At 38.8% G+C, this 21,896-nt stretch overlaps 1 protein-coding gene across 3 annotated transcripts in view; it reads right to left on the reverse strand.

Annotated features, from left to right (window-relative positions):
- LOC129730880 (uncharacterized) overlaps positions 1-21,896 on the reverse strand; it is an 83,468-nt gene that overhangs the window by 41,443 nt on the left and 20,129 nt on the right. For 2 of the 3 annotated variants that reach the window (XM_055690473.1, XM_055690474.1), the window contains one exon: positions 10,849-11,428. In XM_055690473.1, the coding sequence (XP_055546448.1) occupies positions 10,849-11,139 (291 nt within the window). In that variant the 5' untranslated portion in view covers positions 11,140-11,428. Of the gene's footprint in view, positions 1-10,848; positions 11,429-21,896 lie in introns of those variants that run through there. The other variant, XM_055690476.1, reaches the window with a different exon arrangement.

Here is a 21,896-nt window from a genome sequence, read left to right on the forward strand (position 1 = left end):
AACAATAAACTTAATTGCCGGCTTTTTTACTTGCCGTTTGTTTTTAGCATTGTTTTTCCGACTACGTCCGAGCAGTTTATGGCCACCTCAACTCGGAGAAGCAAGAAAGAAAAATTAAAAACAAAGGCAGTTTCATGTTCCACTCACTCACTTACCGAATGAGCCGCTTTTCTAGTTTTCACGCATCGGACGTTTTGAGTGGCCAACGTGGTTCCGCCTCATGGCCGGGAAGCTGATCAAACTGGCTCTCGTGCATTACCGAATCGCCGCGCCGGCATCAGATTGTGTGGTAAGAAGTGTGAAATGCCAGAGAAATAAATCACGAATGGAAACTTGGTGCTAGCATAAATCATATTGAACAATAAAAGAAGCGGAAACATTAAATCGACCCATTGGATTTGCGTTGTAGGCAATTTCTCCGGGTAGTATAATGTAATTCCATGTGTAAGTGCAAAATGTCTATTTCATAATTGAATATCCTCCAAGTTAGTGTTCTGGAAACTGAATTAAAACCACGCCATTCGAGGGGATAAGCGGTTGTAAAACAACAACCAACGAACAATCGAAAACCAAACTCTAAACCGTATTATAAGTCGACTGCCGAAGTTACAATACCTTCATGAAATATTAATAAATACCAGCTGCTCACTCCGCTGTAGTGCGCTAGTTCTAGGTCAAACAGTGATATATTAATAGGTCCACCACACAATGCAAACATACTTCGCGGGTACTCGACGGTAAAGGTCACCCCATAAGTTCAACTTCATTACCCCTGCTCAATAATTCAGCGATGGTATATACTAGGTGGCATTCATAACTAGCTTTGTTGGAAGTGAAAATGTGAAAGGTTGCACCATTTATTAGGTTTAAATATTTCAAAGCACTCGAGCCGAAATAATAAGCCTATTTATATTTATTGAAAATAGTAAACGCTGAGGGCTTACAATAATATTTATCCTCAATCAATCTGGCAGAGGACGCGCAACGTCAGCACTGCACAGCCAGCACCAGTAGTAAACCCGATCTCTCCGCCCGATGCAGGCGAAACAGAAAACCACCGCAACGTAGACGGTTGAATCGGAACAAACTACGATCGTGTGTCACCTTGCACACTAATTGCCGCGTGATTTTAGAGGTAGGTAGCGCTTTTGTTGTTTGGACACAATTTCGATGCCTCACGATCAAATTTTTCACCGCCGCAAAAATGTAACACAATCCGGGCTGCCACAAAGCCTCACTCTGGTGTCTCGCCGAAACTATTTGTTTCAGCAAATTAAAATGATTAACATAATAAAGCAATTAGTGCACGGTACCTGAACGCACGCAGCTGAAGTCACTTTTGGTGGACGGAAAAAACGTGTACCTTTTGTATTCCACTCCTACGGTGCAGCACTATTTTTATTTTTCAACTGCTGCCGACTTTGCGCTCACTAGGAAATGAAGCTCAAATGCTTCAAATACAATCTATTAAGTTCCAGTAACATCATACCAAAAGCAACAAGAAAGAACACGTTTTTGCTTGAAACGGCAACCTCCAGTAATATGTATTTTTACTCTTGCCGGTTTTAATCTACATTTTAATGTCGTTCCACGTAGGGGTTTTCACTTAATTTGAACAAACAATAACGGTATTACGACTCGGCTTCTGCCTACCCACATAAAAACAAGTGCATCTTCCCCCTCCTCCTATCTCCCTCTATCCATTCAATGTGCTTCAGACCGAAACTATTTCAGAAAAAGAATAGTGTTCTAAACGGGTACACACCAGAGAGGATTTCGAACAAACCCGGCGCACTCTACTGGGCACGGTAGGTGAACTCACTATTTGTTTTATTCTATCATGTTCCGAATACTGCACACAGAACAGGTTTTGGTGTTCTATCTATATGTTAAAGGTTTTTACGTGGAACAAGGTTACCAAAGTGAAATTATTATATATAAAAAAGGTATAAATTATATCAGGAATCTCTAAAGAAACAAGAAAGTTGAGTTGATATTCATCATTACACCGGTCAACAAAAGCAAAAAATGCTGCCCCAAAGCTCAAAATAGTTGCTCTAGAAATATTATAGCTTTTCAAACATTCTTTTGAAATTTGGTGCCCCTAGCCAAGGTAGAAATGTGTCAAGTTACGTCAAAATGTTGCATAGTAATTACTCGCCGGGTTCGTCGCTTCAACGCAACGTAACGTTTACAAGAAAACTCATTTAAGTCTCTGAAAAAATGTTAGTGGCCACGGGCACATAAATTCACAGGAATGATTAAAAAGCTATAATCTTTTTTTTTATCAGTTGAAGCTTTAGGGCCACAGCTGTGTTGACTAGTGTTATTCACACAACATTAACATGTTTCTAACGCAGACATCAATTAAATAGATGAAGTAATCTCGAAAATATGATCCTTATTTTAAACGTCAAAGAATATCTTGCCATCGTCAAAGCGTAGATTCTACCCGAAAATTCTATTTTCATGCTTCGTAGTTATGGAGAGATGCTCTCAACTCTATCAACAGTCCTTTTTTAACAACATTCTATATCACCTTTAGTAATCGTATGTCATATAACGGATGTTCCATTTAATTCTATATGATACAGATATGTTTGTGGGTTTCAAGTCCCAACAATAATCACATCGCTTTATTATTAGCATTGCAATCAGATGTGATGTGTCGAACTTCTGCTCTTTCGGTTTTGAGGACTAACATGAAAAAACTAATGCTAGAGAAGCGATCTATGGTCGTGGGAGAAAGGTTGTTATTCCCAATAAATTTCAACTGCAGATGTTCTAGAAAATTACCTCTGCAATCGTCAGATGACGATTCCTATTGTTTTTTTTTTTTTTTTTTTTTTTTAAAGATTGGAAATAGTATCAACTATTTCCAATCACCTCAATCCTACGACGGAACTTGCAAAAAGAACATTATTTGGCGCTTTGACTCACAAGCTTCCTATCCTCCATTCAAGACTGCTTTTCGGGGAACAAACAAAAGATAGTTAAATAGTCGAATATTCAACAGGCTTCCACATTTTCCACTGTAGAAATTTGCGGAACTGCTGTTGAAATATGTAACATTTCACGTTGCGTAATCTTGAGTCACTTGTGGGTACAGTTCACCTCCAAATATTATGCAGTTTTGAGGAAAACAAAACAAACCATAAAAATTTCATTTTGCCTGAAAGAAAATTTTTGTGGATAATATAAAGAAAAAAATTCTGAAGAATCCGCCTCCCGTACACATTGTTGACTACTTACCATGATTGCGGTTTAACGCAGGTATAATATAATCTTTCAACCAAAACTCCGGAATACCAGAACCAATCACCACTAAAAATTGACAGGATTGAAACATAAAGTATGCCAAATCTGCTCAAAGCCAGGACGCATTGACCATTGTAGTGAGTTTCGTTTTTTTTTTTTTTACTTTTTTACTCTCTCAGATGCTCTACTTTTTATACGAAATACAATAAACTTTGATAAACTACAAAGAAACCTCCACCACGAAAACAACGGAAATGAAATCAAATTTATATGACTGAGTAAAAATCAAAAATAGACGTAACTTTTTCTGAGTGATGATATTTCACCGGAAAAAGACGTTTATTTCATTAACATTGCGAAAGCAGCAGTGATTTGTTTCGTGAAAGTTTGATGTGTGTTTGAAGATTTGTTGGGCGACAGTGAATGAAGGAATCAACTAAATAAAAACTGAACACGGACAATCGGACTGGAGTTTAATAATATGTCATGCTTGCTTGACTATCTCGTTTAAAACCAGCGCGTGATACATGGTCGCGAATAGTGGAGATTGTTTTCAACATCAAGGCTATAAAGTGCCAAAAGTTTAGATATGTTATCTGGATGTATACTGGGGGTTAACCGAGCGTTGCACTCACTTATGCTGCAACTTTATCTGCACTTCATTTGGTAATTAGTAGCAGTTAAGAAAATTTTCCGAACCGATTCTGATGGCATGAATAAAAAAACGCGTCAACAATACCGAAAAGATACTTATTATTATCAATAATACAACAAAAAGAGGATAATTTATCGTGAAATATGAATATAAGTCCATAAACAGTGCATGTATCAATATATTTATGGCTTATTGTTAATAAAAGTACGCCAGTACGTTTTTGAACAGACATTCTAGGCATGGATCATTACTGTCACTTTCCATATCCTATATCTATATGAATTAAACTCAGAAAACAACAAATAGATGCAGATAGAGTTTTTCATAAACAGTTGAAAAGGTTTTTTATGAAACACTGCCGCGAGTTTGCTGAATACTGCGATGTTCTATCTGTACGTTGGACACGACGAAATAGAGTTTTTTATGGAACACCCCACCTTAAAATCAGTTTTTTGTCTACTTTGTTTGTGATTGTCAAATTCAATATAGAGATGACGAGGAAATAGGGGAAAATAAAACATATATCAGTTGAAGTCTGCGATAAAAAAAAATAACACTAAGAATAAAAGTGAGATCTAAAATATAGGCTTTTTGCGTAGCTTTCCGTTTTTTTTTATTTTGGCGAGTAGTGGTAGAAATATAACAACTGCTCAAATTGCATGATTTTTGAGCACTAAAAAGTGCCATTGGTATTTCACAGAAGTGACGTCTGCAAGTATGTTTAATTTATCGTCATTGTAGATTGCCATTTGCCGATGACACGGGATGATTCTTACTTTTATACTATTTTTTCTCACACATTGCAAGTAAGCAAATGTTACAACACAGGCTACCACAGGCACGGACAACTAATTATTAGCAGAGACAGTGAACAAGAGAACACGCCAGATCCGGTTAGAATCACGTACATGTCCGGACATATTCAGCAGCGCTAAAGATATGTCTTTATGACGACGCTTCCCACACAGACGAGAAAACCAAAGGTTTTAGGAAGGTGAGAGCTATACGCCGGTTGTTAGTCCGACCGCTATGAAAGACCGCGATATACCTGAAATCGCCGGCTCGGCCTGCCGCTTATTGCTGGTCCAGTAAATCAACCTTTGTTACATTGCTCGGATAGCCAGTGAAGACTAAATACGTGACTACTAAGAGTCATACCATTTGCATTAAAAAAATCACGCACTGATTAAACTATTCATGCAGCATCAATCATAGTAACCCATGAGGCCGCAGGAAAAAATTGGCAGCTCAATCAGTCGAACTCTAACCGTGATGACGAAAACAGTGAAACTACTCCGTTCAGCAGTGTGCTCGTTCAAAGAACGGTAGCCCGCCACGTCGAAAACGGCACTTCGTGGACGCCGAAACGCCCGTTCCGGCAACTACAACATCATGTCACTATTGGACAATAATCAAAGCTTCGAAAGAAAGCCTGTTCCTGACGGCCGACGACCGTGAACAAAACGAAGCTCCAAAGGATGCAGAAGAAGAAGACCGAGGGAAAAGTGGCTACATCGCTGCGTGCGCTTGGCCAGGAGGTCCGTGCAACCGGCCAAACAGTGACAAAATACCTGGCGAACGTGCATGGACTGCGAGACCTATCTCACCCTGGCTGGCAACGACTGGTGGGGCACTTTGTATTTTACTTCCCTGACGAAAGAAGTGAGCTCCAGGGTGAAATTCTTTTCACACACCAAGATCCCCAAAGTAGGTTAGGGAACATATTTTAAGCAGCTTTACAAGCCGCAAGTGCATTAAGACGAAATACTTGAAATCTGTAAGGTGAAATACAAACATGAGTATATCGATTTGTTCTCTATCTTGTTCTCTGTCAGCACTTGTTTTCAGATTCTAAAACCGATTTAGCAAACTTTAACAATAATCAATTAAAGTTCCCTATCGAAGGTAGCTATTCCAATCACCCCGAACCTTTTAAGCAGTTTGCATCTGTTTTTCAGGGGATTTATTTCAGCACCCAAATAGCGCCTGAATAGCTGCAACATTTTTCGTTTGATGTTTTTTCAAAGTTTTTTCCGTGTCGAACGGAATTTTATGTATTCGTAAGACAGCTAGTCAATCAGAGTTTTCGTTTTAACCCTCTAGTTCCCAAAATAATTTGTAAACGGACTTCGGTAAAATCACTTTAAAGCATTATAAACCCTTTTTAAGTATTCATTGAAGCTTTTCGGAACTTCGACTGAAGCCCGCCAAATGGTGGCATTGGGCACTAGAGGGTTAATCATTGAAATTGTAGATATTGTCAAAATTCAGGAGATAGAGGCCCGTTTAATTCGACTGATTAGAATAGTCGCCGCTGCTTAGGCCGTTCCTTACCCTACTCTTTTCTTCTTCAAATGGCGACTTTTTCCTGTAATTTAGCATCAAATCAGCCAACTAATTCGGCAGTCCTATAACCGTTTTGTACTTTTTCAATTAATCGATGTAGATCACACCGTGTGAATCCTAGAAAACGGAGCCCATCACTTTGCTGGTCTATGGGACAGTTTCGACTGTTCCTGGTAGGAGCAAAAGCGGCATCTATCGCACCGACAGAGAAAGCTCAAAACTTCATGCGGTTTTCCGAAATTTTTGGTGGTCTCAGTTATCTCAACCAGCGGTCTGCCAAAAAAAAAAACAAACAATTTACTAAAGGGCATAAAACAAAGAAAACATATAAAAATGCGATCGCACGAGATACCTAAAAGCATAGATCTATTCCTAAAACGTATTCTTTAAACAGGATTAAGAAAAGTTATATACTAGCTAGTCAACACAGAGGGTTTTCATTATTGCACCGCTCTTAGTCATTTAACCCTCTAGTGCCCAATGCCGCCATTTGGCGGGCTTCAGTCGAAGTTCCAAAAAGCTTTAATAAATACTTAAAAAGTGTTTATAATGGTTTATAATGATTCTATCGAAGTCCGTTTAAAAATTCATTTGGGCACTAGAGGGTTAATGATAGAAACTTTATTCTCTCGTTTGACAATCAATTCAAACATAATTTTCATATTTTCACTTATTATTTACTCTATCGTTTGGACTCTTGCGATGTTGACCAGTACAATAAATACTAGAGCTTCTAAGGATTATGTTGGAAAATAGTTCGAACAAGTTTCTACGCGAGAATAGGCAAAAAAACGAAAGATTACAAGTGATGTTCCAAACTGAACCTAAATCAAATTAGTTGTGCAAATCATCAAAATAAATTGGTATTATATTTACAAAATTTGTCGTAATATAAACCCTGAGTGGTGATATTTGGTATGCTATGGCTAAAACAAGAGCTCAAAGAAGTTTCAAAGTTTGCAAAATGTGAATACAAAATAGCTTTTCCTCATTCACACTTATTTTACACGATCATCCAATTTCAAATTACACTTTTCGCAATCCATTTTATTTTATTTTATCTGCGTTCACACTATAAAAATAAACGAATGCATCACAATTCAAGATGAAATAGCGAAGCAGTGAAAATAAACAAACCAAAGCTGATCCATTTTTATCACACAGATATAAGCAGAAAAAGACACAAAAAATCCCACCCTCTAGCGTAACCATTCAATTGCACAGTTCGCCAAAAGCAGTCATCACTGCTTCCTATCATTTCAATAATTTATTATATTTTCGAAAGACTGCTGAAAAAAAAACTACTAAGGCACGCTCACCATTGCGCGATCTTGAACTAGATATCGTTGACCGCTGCGGCCACCATCGAGATCCGTTGTATGAAGGGGCTACAGCTTCTTGTTTTATTTTTTTGCAATCATTGAAGTCTCCGTCTCACTTGAGGTGAGCTTGCTGTGCTACAGAAAGAAGAGGCACGTTTTCGATGGCCTCTGCTTCCGGTCGCCCGACTTTGGCTGCACTTGGAGTTCATTCAGTCATGCCACGAGTTTCGACGAATCATTTTTGCAGTTCTCTATCTTTGGCTAAGTATTTAACCGTACTGCAGCAACTAGGCGAACAAAACTAATTTCATTACGCTGAACCCAGACTGGCAGTCAGCAGCGCCCAAGCACCACTCACAAAATCACGGAGTGGCAATCTTTAGAAGAGTAACACATCGGTCGCAGTCTTGGTTGGCGCACGGGATACTTGGAACCGGTTTAAGTTCAAGTCGCGCGGCGCGCTTTGCAGTCTTTGAGCAGAAATTGAAAGTTCACTTTCATAAGTCAGGTCTATTGAAGTCATTGACGCGTTAATTTTCTATTCGCGCTACGCAGAAATAGACGCACGTTGGCGAGAGAGAGAATTCGATTCTTTACAAGGTGCAAAAATGGAATAATTTTTACGTTAATATCAGTGAATCTTTTTTTTTGGCTAGTGGAGTTCTGAAAGCAAATTATACAGCGTGTATTCAAAAGCGGAAAGTTAGCCACTTGGTTGATGGGGCTGAATTAACGTTTCATTTCGTCGATTGCAACCCATTCTACATATGGTGTCTAATTTTTCAGAGGTGCCTTATGTCTTTTTGTGCCCCGTTCAGGTTGGCCGATTTGGTGCTGGTCTCGAGGGTAACTGAAGGAGAAAGAATGATTTAAATTGCATAGAGAATATGCTAATCGGAATTCGTTATAACAGCAGCTGGTGTATGGCAGTTAGCGTTCTTTTTAGTTTGAACAACTTTCGTGGGGGATATATACTTGAGACCAAAAAGTGATATGGCATTAGCCAATATAAGAATCCTGCTTAATCCAAACGTCAGACAAATGAATGCAACATCACGCGACCAACCAAAAAGTCAGCCACCAATCAAATCGCTCGGTATGCGAAACGTTTATTAGCCATATAATAGCCAGAATTATTTCGAAAAAATATCTGTTTCTTTGAATTGTTCATTTCCCGCTGCAGCTCTTTAGAAGTTGCAAAACCTCCCCGGGTGGAGGCGTCTCGAGTCTCGACTCTCTGGTTACACTACACAAGCTCAAACTATAGATATGTTGCACTAATGAAAACTAATTGGCGCCCGTCGAAACGAAACGCGTTGTGTTGGAGGATGCCCCGATCAAGATGGTACGCGATGCGGAGGCTATCGTTTTGGAAATTAACAGAGGGTGGAAGTGAAAATTGCCACACTCGGGCCCTGGGCAGAGAGGTAAAAAACCGCGAGCTGCAAGCGAAGAGCGTTTACATATTTGAATCTAAATGCGGTGGCGTTCGTTCTCTGACATCTGTGAATAATTGCGCAACTATCCATTTAGGCGGCTGTCTATCATTAGCGTCAAGTCGATTTGTAATTATGGCTTTTTTTTAATATTACATATACCGTTTGGGCGATTTTCAAAGCTTGCACTGTTCTGTACCTATAGATATTGAGATATCATTCACGAGCTTTTTATAAAACATTGATGGCATTGCAAAAGTAAAATTTACGTAAAAACAGCCAATGTAATCGAACAATGAAGAATGAGATTCCCTCAGTGCCATCGATTTGCTCTGGTGCTACACAACGGACATCAACCGCGCTATCGGCACGAAAATCTATGCTTGCAAACAATACATAGAGTGAAGCGCATTGTGTCAGACACTACAAGATATAGATTAATCATATTTCATGGCTAAGACTTGAGCTAGCATTGCAAATAAGATGCGAAAGTCTGACAATCAGTTATTGTTTAAAAAGGTGCATGAAACAGTTTTTTGCTGCAAAAAATATACGACCCTTTCATTGTGCCTTTTTGCGTATTTATTCTCTAGACCCTTACGAGGGCAACACAAAGTTATTCTGTGTGTATAACACGGCAATTGTCATGTAACCTAAAAAATGTATAAATTTTGTTTTGTCTTAAATCTGAATAATATCAAATATGTTAACATTACGAAAAGCGATAGAACTGTCAAAATGACAAAAATGATCAAAATGACAGAAAAATCTTAAATTGGATTATACATTTAAACGATATTCCAACTACCAAATAAATTCACCAGTTTTTCGGTATATACTTATGAACTTTGATTAATTAAGGTAATTGGAAGTAATTAATTAATTATTTAAATTATTATCTCATGTCAAGATAAATCGAATCGAATCTGTGCCAGGCAAAAAATGACGAGTTTAAATTTGCAAATAAGGGAAACTTTTCCTAGTGACATATTTTGTAGTGAAAGAAATCTCATATTACAACAATAAGTGAATGATTTTGACACTGGCCCCAAACAGAACAATCGACAAACAGGGCTTCGACCTTCCCGCTTGTCTACTAATCTTGAGAAAATCTGTTCTATTTCTATTCTTCGAGCATTAAATATAACTCAAGTTGACACCAATATTCGACGCCTGACAACCGGTCACTTTGAACAAGCCGATTTCCGTCACTTCTTGCTCTCTGGGATCTAAGTAAGGCAGCGTCTACATGTCAACTCATGGCCAAATGTTAGAGCTCAAAACAAGAAATAAAAAACAATCGAATTAAAGTACGTGCTGCTACCTTGTACTCGCACCTTGAAATGTCATGTTTTTCTTGCAATTTCCGTCCCATAATGGCTGGTAACCTTAGACTAATGTATCGCGTCTCGTCTCTGCTCGGTTACCGTTGAAAATCTCTTGGTTATCGACACTCTGCGCGGTCAACCGGCAGGCGTACCATAATTTAACGAATTTCTAATTTCACACGCATAGACCTGATCGGTGACTGGCGATTAGGTGCGCTTTTTAAACACTCGCATTTTTGTGATACGCGTCTCGTTTCGCCGGTGACTTATATCCTCACGGTATGTCGTACGAGCAACCAACCGCTGCTGACTCGGCCGTCCGGTCGATTTCGTTTACCCTAAGGCAAGTAATGTGCTGTATGAATGATGGCACTTTTTCATTTTTAACCGGATGGGTGCTGGAATGAGTTGTTTTTTTTTATACCTTCTACCCCAAGCTGTTTTCGCTTAACATAACTATTCATATCAAAAAAAGCGGTAAACAGATGTATAAGAATTCTTACCTTCACGTCAACGTCAGCCGGCGATAAGCTTTTACGATCGCTCGCACTGCTGAGGCTAGAGTTGGAACTGTTCCATTTCATGCTGGCTCCGTTCCCGCCACCGCTAGCGCTACCAACCTCGTTAGCTGGTGGTGGTGGGCTTTGATGTGGAACGCTACTGCCCGAACTGGTCGTCGGCTTCATTGCCACAGAAGAATCCTGCTTGGTGCTAATGCAGTTATTGCTTCGGCCGTAACTGCCATTGACGTAGCTAGCAAACGGCACAGTCTGTACGCTGGACGCACTAAACATGGTTGTTCGTTGTTTCGTAAAGGACTATCGAAACGTAACCGCATTTCGTTTTGTTCGATTAAGCACACTTTATATTCATATCACATAATGTTGCAAAACTTTTGCTTTCGTTGCTTCATCGATTGTATGGTTTTTTTTTTTTTTTTGTAGGCTGCAGTATTGTTCTTCAACTTAGTGCAGCTTACCATGCACACATTGACGCAAAGTTCCACTCACATCACATCACTTTGCACACAGACACGGTAGAACACCCCTTTCTCATAGAGAAACCGGAACAGTGACGTACAATCTGAAAATGAATAGAAAAACAGAGGAAATGAGCATAAATCAATAACCTTTCAGTTTCTTATAAGACATTCTCCGTTTCCTTTCCGTACCCAAGGTAGATGAAAGCTCCAAGACGGGTCGTTTTGTATTATTTTTTTCTTCCAAAGCCAATTATCTGGGCATCGTTAAAATAAATGCGCTCATATTTCAAATGATTGGTTGTATCCACCTAGCAGAAGCGAAAAGAATTTCCCCGCATCACTGAGTTTATTTCGTAGTTCATCAATTCATCAATTTGAAAAATTTGGTCCTGGTGTTATTTTTTTTTACTTTTTGTTTTTTCATTAAAAAAGTCCAGAAAGTAGGTGGCGACTGTGTCGTTTTTAAACTTAGAACACTAAATTTTTTATTTATTTATACTTAGCTACATCCAAACAAAGATTCAGTAAGCATTAAACTCAAAGTTTTTTATTATCTAAATCATCAATCGCATCAATCAGATAAGTTAACCATTAGATGAAAACCTTTTTTTATATGTTTATAATTTGCATTTGTTTTGAACACAAAAATATTAAAGTATCAAAATTTTTAAAATTATAAAAAATATTTCGAGGAAGAATAGAATAGAAAGTATTACGAGGTTTTCAACATTTTTTGCTTCCTCTTGACTCGGAAGAGTAATTATTATCATACAGACCTGTTTAAACTATTCGTGGTGCCGTATCTTATCACTGAACCGTTTAATGATTACGAATTGATAATCGATCTTCTTTCAAAATATATTTTATAGCGCTTTTACTTATGGTTGATAAATATATCATTACATAAACGTACATTTCGCCCAATCTTTCTACATATGTTTGCCTCTTTCTTCCCTCTAACTGCGATGCGTCTTTTTCCCTAGTTAGGGGCGGCTCATGACAGCGTCTAACCCGAAGCGGGTGGCTAAATTAAACAACTTGTTGTCTCGAACGCAATAGCCAAGATGGCAGTTCCATCACCAGACTCGGGAGCATGGCCCTAGTAGGACAACCTATCTAAAAAATTACAATTACAATGAAAACAAATATAACTCGGACTCGATACCTGGAATTACAGGCGCAAAATTTTGTAAGCAGAGACAGATGCTCGAGCAGCTAGATCTGCACTCACTATTCGCTACAGGACATCAAGAACATTATTGTATATGAGCACCCAGGCCAGTAGAGGAGTGATGTATAGACCGACACTAACAGTAAGGCCCCACAGCTTACACACCGACACTAACAGTAACGGCTAACGATGCATCAGTGGAAGGTAATGAAAAAGCCGATACGTTAGCCAGATAGGAATTATGTTCCGATTTCTTAGGCCCAAAACCGTTCTGTGCGGTGTCATCAAGCACCTTGAAAACAAAATTGAAAACTTAGGCACATCGTCAATCGAAACGCTTTATAACACCAAACGTGAAAAAAGCCAGTAGCTGCTTATTTGTAACAAAAAAGAATCAAGAACAATAACAGGTCTGTTTAGGGAACATACATAAATGACGTAGCATTTTTATCATGATTTTCAAACCCCCCTCCCCCTCGTAGCATTTGGTCACAAAACTTTAAACCCTCTCTTGAAAAAAACGTAGCATTCGACAACCCCTTTCCCCCCTCCGGGATTTGAGAAAAACGTACAAAAATGCAAGTGGTAACATATATCCAACAAAAAAAATAACTTGAAAAAAATAACCAGTCTAATTCAATTTATTTAGCACTCATACACTCGTGGCTGCATTTCATATGATGTTAACTTCGCTCTGGATTAATGTCTTTTGCTTCAAAGGGTTTGTATTTTGGTACGAGAAGGAAAGATGTTTATACAACTTCACGTGATCTATGTTTGTAGAATACACAGAAAATGTTCCGGAATTCGCAAAAAAACTAATCCCTGCACTTAAGAGCTCTGAAAAGAAACGAGTATCTTGTAATTTTCACTTCAGCTTTTCACAGCTTTCAGATGATTTCAGAATGCTACAGATAAAAAAATTTCGACAGCCCTTGCTGCAAAACCTTGTGCAATGTTTTAGTGTATTTTTAATAAAAATCGGTCTTTAAAAATAAATGCTAAGTCAATTTCAATCCAACACCTTCCCTCCGCCTGTCACAGCTTGTCACAAAACGATGATATCCCCCCTCCCTTCATGAATGCTACGTCATTTAAGTATGGTCCCTTACCGGACGGGGTGAGTCGTGTGACTAAACGTTACTATAAAACCCTGAGCATCCAATGGAAGGAGAAATGCGGTCATAATGGATGTTCTATTAGTGATCAGAATCACAAGCGTGTTGTGCATGCGTTTACGCGGAATCTCAACCCAATGCTTCAATTAGAGATATGACCAAAAAATGAATCTGTCCAAATATTTTGTTCAGAGAGCCAAGGACTGGGAGAGACCGCATGTGTACAAAGAGCTGAAGGCTACAAATCGTGACGAACCGTAAAATACGGTACACGCCACGGGCCCGGAAACTGTACACGAAGATGCTGACGAAGCCTCATTGTCTCATCCAGGCTTCGAAATGGTCACGGTAGAACCACTTTTCACTGCGATAATCGTCTTCTTCTTTCTCTGACGCTACCAAGGAAGGCTCGCTGTTTGAATACACTCTAAAAAATAGGCACGTAAAATCCACCTGAAAAATCACGCAAGTGACTGACCTTCAGAAAATTCTGCCAGTTTACGTGACATTGGTAACTTTCACCTAAATTTCACGTACGATTCACTGTCAATCAGGCTTCTTCCGTTCTCTTGATTTTTGCTCAAATTTCCTTTTCTACCTGCCAAACCCCTTGGAGAACTAGACTTTCTCTCACACAGAGTGAGTAATTATCCACATTTAGGCGTAGAGTATTTCAGTCGCAGAGTTCCTTTTCACTCTTTATCATCACGTGTTAGGGATAAACATTTATTTGCTCTCTCAGTTTAAGAGGGAGTAGTCTTCGTTAGCTTCTCCTTTACTAGAAGAGAAGTTGGCCAAATATCAAAACATTTAGGTTCACATTGAAGTCTTATCCTAACCGTTTTCGAATTCAATATTATAGGAAGATTCACAACTCACCACGGGTGCGTATTCTGCAGAAAGTTCGATTTTATACTGTTTTTGCCGCCCCCCAGAGCGATGAGAACGGTAACGCAATGCTCAGTTGGTCTCCGAGCAATTTATTTCATTCTTCTTGCGTGCGCGGATGAGCAATTTACAAGAGTTTCCCTGGATTTTGGCTCTGTCAAATTAGGAGCGTTTTTTCGTCAGAGAAACTATTACTCTGCGCTCTCTCTACAGCAGATGGTGTGATGCACATTGAATGTAAGCTCGCAGTTGTTAAGAGGAAAGAAAACTCTTTCTCTTTAAGATGAAGATGAGCAAAACAAAGCCTGCTGTCAATTCACGTAAATCGGTCAAATTATAATGTAAATAGTTTGAGCGCGTTGGTATTTGTGTGTTTTGACTTTGTTAGTGTTAGTGCGACTGTGGTGTGACGTTTCCGACAGCGGAATTTACGTGAGTTTTTAGTATGCAAACAAAGATTAATATGGCGTACAAAGAACTCGTTAGCTGCTTCAGCTAATTCTATATTGGAAAACACGCAGTGTAAGTAGCCAGAATAATATTTAGATTAACAGAAAAAACATATACATTTTCCAAACTTTCAGTTGGTGAATTCTTTCCGGACGATTGGAATCGTCAACGATCATTTTCGAGCGGAACACCTCCTGCCGATTGAACGGTCGACATCTTTCCGGTCGTTCCTATTTTTTTCCTGTCGGAAATTTGATGATTTTAAACAAGTAATTATATTTTAGTATTTGAAAATAAATTATATCTTTTATATGTGCTGTCTAGTTTATTTACTTAAAATTCACGTAGATTCCATCTGAATAACACGTAAAAAGTACGTGAAAATCATGTGGGGCTTATGCGCTCTGTTTATGGTTACACCTAAATATCACGTAAAAAAGTACGTGAAAATCAGGTTATAATCACCTGACCAACACGTAGACGATTGACACTGAAGTTGACACTAACACACTAACACATGAACGGCTTTCGATAAATCGGCAAAAGTTACGAGAAAAGAAGGTGGACGAGAATCAGTCACTTTTCCCGGTAAATTTTACGTGCATTTTTTTCAGAGTGTACATTAATGAACAAAAAACACAAATGAACGAAGTATACAGAAATAGGCCACAATAACATCGCTAAACGATTGACAGTGTGCATCTCTTTGATACGCGAGCTTTGTTTGACTATCTGTTCTTTCTGTGAGCTGAGCGGCGATGGTTTGGTTGTTTTATGTTTACGAGCGAAAGCCGACTGTGACGCACGCTTAGGAAGCGAGATCAAATGAAAATGGTGACCGCTTACAAGCCTGCTCATCATGGATAATGAGACTTACGTCAAGGTGGATTTTCGGCAGCTTCTGGGGCTACTGTTCTTCACTGCCTAGCAGTTTGATGTTCCGGATGAAGTAAGGAAGCTGAAACTGTCAAAGTTTACTAAAAAATACCTGGTTTTGCAAGTGATCTGCTCATGTCGCAATAGGAGTGCGCTATTCGTGACTACCGGGACTGTAAACGGTAAAGATCTACCTCAAGAAATGTCTACAGAAGCGTCTACTTCGCAGCCAACTGTTAAGTGTGCCGGACAATTGCAGGGCTAACGCTACGATCCTCCTGACACACATAGTCTCTCCCGAGGCGAGACTCGAACCTACGACGACTGGTTTGTTAGGCCAGCATCGTTTGATTTATTTTTGTTCTCAAGATTGAAAAGGGTCGGTCAACTAGATAACTTGCTAAAGTGTTTTTTCCCGTGATGCAATTTATATTGGACACCCTTTACATAACAGAGTACATTGCAGTGCTTTTACCGTGTGTTTCATAAGTACCGTAAAACGGGGTAACATTGATCATTTTTTCACTTTTTCGTGGGTATTTATATATTTAACAACTGAAATTACAGGTTTCATATTTTTAAAACCAGTACTGGCATCCATAGAACTTGAGATGTTAGTTTCCAAAGCCCTTCGCAAATCCTGAACATTAAAAACATTTATTTTTCGTCGTTGTTTCAATTTTCCTAATTTGGGGTAACTTTGATCAGTTTCAATTTTGAATAGTTTTGAAACCTTTTTGAACTAAAAATGTTAGATAATGCTTTGATAACATGTTTTTGTGTTCAGAAAACGTATGTTGATCTTATATGCAAGGCCTTTCCAACAACGGAAGTATCAATAGGCCAGCTCTAGCCTCTTACGTTCTATGCTCTAGCCAAGACAACATCCTGGCGTAGGGCAGGATGTTGTTTTGGCTAGAGCATAAAACTGGACTTTCTTAACAAATATAAACTAATTAACATTGAATGTAATAAATTTGACTAAAATTTTTTCTGGTTGATTGAGAAAATTTAATGACGAATTCGGAAAACATGTCAATGAATACGAAATGTTCAATATTCGACTAGTATAAAGTGCTTTTTCTGGCACTTACTGAGAGTAAGAAATATAACGATCGATTTAATTTTGAAGTTTGTTCCTCAAAACTATAAAAAATTTCAACCAATACAATATTGTACCCTCGAATGACACAAGACTAAGATGTTATACTCAATTTTAGCAAAAGTAATCACGGCGCAGTTTTATTTCAACTATTCATGAGAAGGGTAAAACTGATCAATGATACCCCGCTGATCAATGATACACCGTTTTACGGTATATGTCGAACGAGAGGAGCATCTAGGTGGGACACTAAATTGCGTTGTTTGTTTTGCATTTCGCAATGGAAATAAGTAAATCCTGTCGCCCTTGCGCTTGATTGCTCTTCGAATGCTATTGAATTTATCCCAGTAGTATGCTCCGAGGCGTACTTTTGTATATTCTCACTAGAGTGATTAACCACTCTTGTTTCGTTCAGCTGTGATTTCAGCAGCAAGTGTATTAATTATTCTGCGAGCAGCAGAAACACAGCACAAAGCAGAAAATAAGTGTGATGTAAAAAAATTGCTACATGCAACGCTCATGCTGGACAAAAATGAGCGGTGAATTTTCACTCTGCTTGGTCAATTGTAATCAGATATCGGTTTTCCAAAAAAAATCACAATTTTTGGTGTAAATACAGAAAATTCAAACATTGCGTATAGGCCTTTAGATTGATCACTATCATAGTTGAACAAGGTTCAAACATTTTACGACGGGTTACTTCGTTAAATTTTCTGGACAAAAAAATTTCTTTACCTGGTCCCATACAACTTTGGAACGCATCCGTCGCATGAAATAAAACTGTCAGAAAAACTGATAAGCAATTTCAAACACCATAGGACAATTTACATTTTTATTATTATTTTTGGCTTAAACATTGCATTGATTTTCCTAGGAGCAAAAAATGCCATTTGGTGCTATAACTATTTGTTTTTGAATCACGACTTATTTCTGAGAAGGGCTTGTGTAAAAAAGGTATCGATAATTATAAATATTTTTTGAGCTAAAACGGTTTGTTCAATCGATGTAACGTTTTCGGCAAAGTTGTAGCCAATAGTTTTGTCTTTCCGAAAAAATATACACCGCAAAAAAAAATTGACATCTCTATCCCATCTCAACAACTGTGCAAAGTTTCAGCCAGATCCAAAATGGTCTACTAAAATCGCTGACATTGGTCTGATGGCAAAATAAGAAAAGAATCTCGGTTGTCGATTTTTTCACGTCAGGACACGTAACAATAAAATTATCTTGTAATCTTGTAAACGTATCAATTTTATTTATACTTTAAACACCTGGGGAAGAGATAGACCAGCGTAAATATTGTACTCGAAAAAAAAATCAACTCTTTCACTTGTGTATGATTGTTATATCATGAGTAAAAATTGATAAAATTTTTGGGTAAAACTAGTTTAGAATGTAATGTTTCATTCGCAAAATTAGTCACAATTTGTCAAGTGATTATCGATATGGCTTGCAAGCATAAAATACGCAAGGCAACCTCTGGAAAACAAGAAAGTTGACGACCAGAATTTGAAGAAAGAGCGGATGAAAATGTGTAAAAAAGATGGCGCAAGTATTGCAGCGATGGGTAGCGTTAAGTCCATGGTGCGGGCATTTAGCCTACATAAAATGATTTGTTGGTTATCGTTCTACTCTGCTGCACCTTTTTTGAGTACGGTCTTCACACTTCACAGTGAAACACAAAAATGACCTAAAATATATTCCAAAGATTTCGGGGAAGGAAGTTTGGCCGCCGGTAGTCCTGACTTTGATCTACTGGTTTATTTCCTGTATAGCATCATTAAATAGAATATCAATAGAGCAACAGTCACTCCACTTAGTTCCAAAATCTCAGAGATGATGACTTCATTATGGAGCATGCATGAATGACGTGTTTCTTTAGGTTTTTTGAGCATCCCCAACCGACAAATTACGCCATAAAGTCAGAAACCTTTTGAGATGATTGCGTAGCTTTTTAACAACCACCTCCCGTCCCCCCTCAAAAGCTACGTCGTTAATGGATGTTTCCTTAGACCGCACATATTGAACGAATTTGCGGCAGTTTTCAAAAGCCGTCACAAAACAAGCAAGTTTTTTGAGTTAAACCATCTGGGTTCTTTAAGGAAATGCTTTTTAAAAATTATTTTAACAGCATGATGATTAAGTCCAGGAATACCGTACGCACTCTGTAAATGACTGAAAGCAGAAAGAAATGATAATTTTGTAGAGACATTTTCATAAATTAGAAATAATTAAAATCTAAAACACCAAGCTATTTATTGTACATGACAGAAAAGTGCTTTAAAAAGGACATACTGGAATAGGATATGCTGTTGACTACGACAGCCCTGGGGTGACCTATAATTTGTGATTATTTCCCTTGGTATTTCTCGAGACCCAAAATAGTCCGTTTATTCAAAATTTTGAACAGAAAAATGCACGTGCATGAACAGGCATTCTAAAAATGGATCGTCGGATGAATGCTAGTGCTTTCAGCCTCCATTTCCGGGGCTAAAAATGTTTGCCTCATACACAAAAGTCTAGGTAGGTACTTATATTAGTTGAAATTCTATCCAAGCAAACGAAGGCAAATAATCCTTTTTTCATAAGAGCACTGCCGGTTAGTGGGTGAAGATTTTTTATATTAACACACAAAGCTTCATTGACTCTGCTTGTTGATTTTGCCAAACGTAAATACTGTTGAGAGACCAAACCAAACCTTTTTCGGTCTCGTCTCAAACGGGAATAGTTAGTACGAAAATCTCTATTTTAGTGCAGGTCGAACTCGATTATCCGAAGTTTTCAAATATTTCCACTCCGTATAACCGTATCCTTTGGATAATCGATCCATTAATTTATTTTAAGTTTTTTTAAGGTGAGATAAAGCATTTTTCAGAAAATATTAAACGAGATTTGATTTACACCACAACCACACTCTTCATTTTTAACCAAAGAATTCACAGCCATTCCTCGCACGTATAAGAACAGAAAAATTCCCCTCTAATAGGATTATAAACCATAATGCGGATGGGTACGAGCACACTTTCCATGTGCCAATACATTTTTGCTCCATTTTCGGAATCCCAACTTTCACAGACCCGATGTATTTCGACCAACTTCCGGCTAAGTTTACCACCGCTTACATACGAGCTCGCGCGTTCCCGAGCCAAAAAAAAACTCGCTAGGTCATCCGCGGAAGCTTTGAAGTCTGATTTGTTTTGTTTGTGCTGCTCATCTTCGGCTGCAATTTTTACCGCCCGCTCGCCGTCAATTATTACTCATTGTGTGTGCGTGTGTTTGCTTTCCATCCATTAGACTGCGCGCTGCCGGCGATTCTCCGACTACCGAAGTGAGAGCACTACTCGTGTTGAAATTCGTTGCCCTCCCATAATGGACACTCATTGCCAAAGTTTGAGGGCCCCCATTTACCGACCGTCGCGTCGTCACGCCTTTCACGCCCGCCCGGTGTCGGTATGACCCGTGAGTGCACAAATGAGAAAGGTCAAACGGATTGGGTGAAGAAAAAAAATATTCAAACCATTCAATTAACTCGTTCACGATTCCAATTAGCCGTGTGTGCAGCCCTCTACCACGTGATGGGTTCGCTAACTGTAACGAGGAATGCGTACAGTGATGTAATCACGCCTGAGATATCCTTGATCATACGGTAAACTTCACACTGTGTTCCGGTTTAGTGTCAGAGCTTGCATAAACACCGCAGAGAAGAAAGTACCTACAATATTTTGGTTTATTATTTCACTTGTAAAATAGGTTGGAAAGTAAATGCACCCAAATGTAGACTTGACGCTGACGGTGTTCTGTTAGCGAACGCATTATGCAACAAGGCACTACATAAAATTTGTTCGTACTAGAGCTATTAATGCATTTTCAGTCCTTGAATTCGCTGCAATTATGGTAATACGATACGAGGGTGTCGACATCGTTGCCTCGAAAAAATCACATTCAGTTATACAAACATTAAGCAACACCCTGAACCACCTGTTGGGCTACCACTAGCGGCAGGTCGGTACGAGTCAGTGAGAGAGAGACCGAAAGGGAGAAATGAAACCGATCGGGATATGTTTTATGTATTTCATTATTATCACACTTCGTTTCGAAAAATTTCACCTTTCGTGACCGCTCAACGCTGCAGCCAGTCACGTCTAGCCAGCGCATACGTTGCAATTCTCCACAACCGTGCCAGTCTCTTCGACCTTTATTACCACCGGCTGCGATTCATATTAAAAATTTTTATGGTTGCCTCTCAACGTGCCATTTCGCCCGACTTCCCCACAAGATACCTGCTAGTAACGAGTCCGAATTTTCCCGCAGCGCGTAGTCACGTTGATTTATGGCTCATTTTCACAGCCTTTCATCTTAATATACATATAATTGAACCGGATCTAGCGCACCAGTGCACCAGTGCAGACCAAGTCTTGGTGGGGAGCAGAAATTGCAAAATAATAACGATACATATCTGCTCCAAATAGAAAAGTAAAATGTGCGATGTGGGAGTCAATCAAGAGGTCATAAGTTCTAGTGGAAATAAAATTCATAATGTTCGGTTTGGTTATATAGTTTTGAATTTGTTTCTTAACACCAGAACAATACTTACAGTTTTAAAAACGCGCATTACTGTAGGCCGAAAGAATTATTCACGAATTTTAGACAACTAAAGCCAGGAACTAACCACGATTTTTTTTTCTTGAATTTAGTACATACGTCCGCTTATCTCACGGCTTTGCAAAAGTCTAACAACACCCGCACGGAATCTACCGTCCTCCTGCTAGCCACATTGCCCGAGAGTATTGTTAACATTACTGGCGTTGACTGTACTAGCAGTGCCTCTGTATGTATGCATGAATCACGCGACCCAGAGCCTCGCCGTAGCTAAACTGGAACGAACTCAATGCAGATTTGTTTGCCGACCGTCGCCATTCAAGGACTTTCTCAGTCGGGTTCGTTTCAAGACCTCTTTAAACTTT

Source organism: Wyeomyia smithii, chromosome 3, assembly GCF_029784165.1.
Source record: "Wyeomyia smithii strain HCP4-BCI-WySm-NY-G18 chromosome 3, ASM2978416v1, whole genome shotgun sequence".
Taxonomy (NCBI): Eukaryota; Metazoa; Arthropoda; class Insecta; order Diptera; family Culicidae; genus Wyeomyia; species Wyeomyia smithii.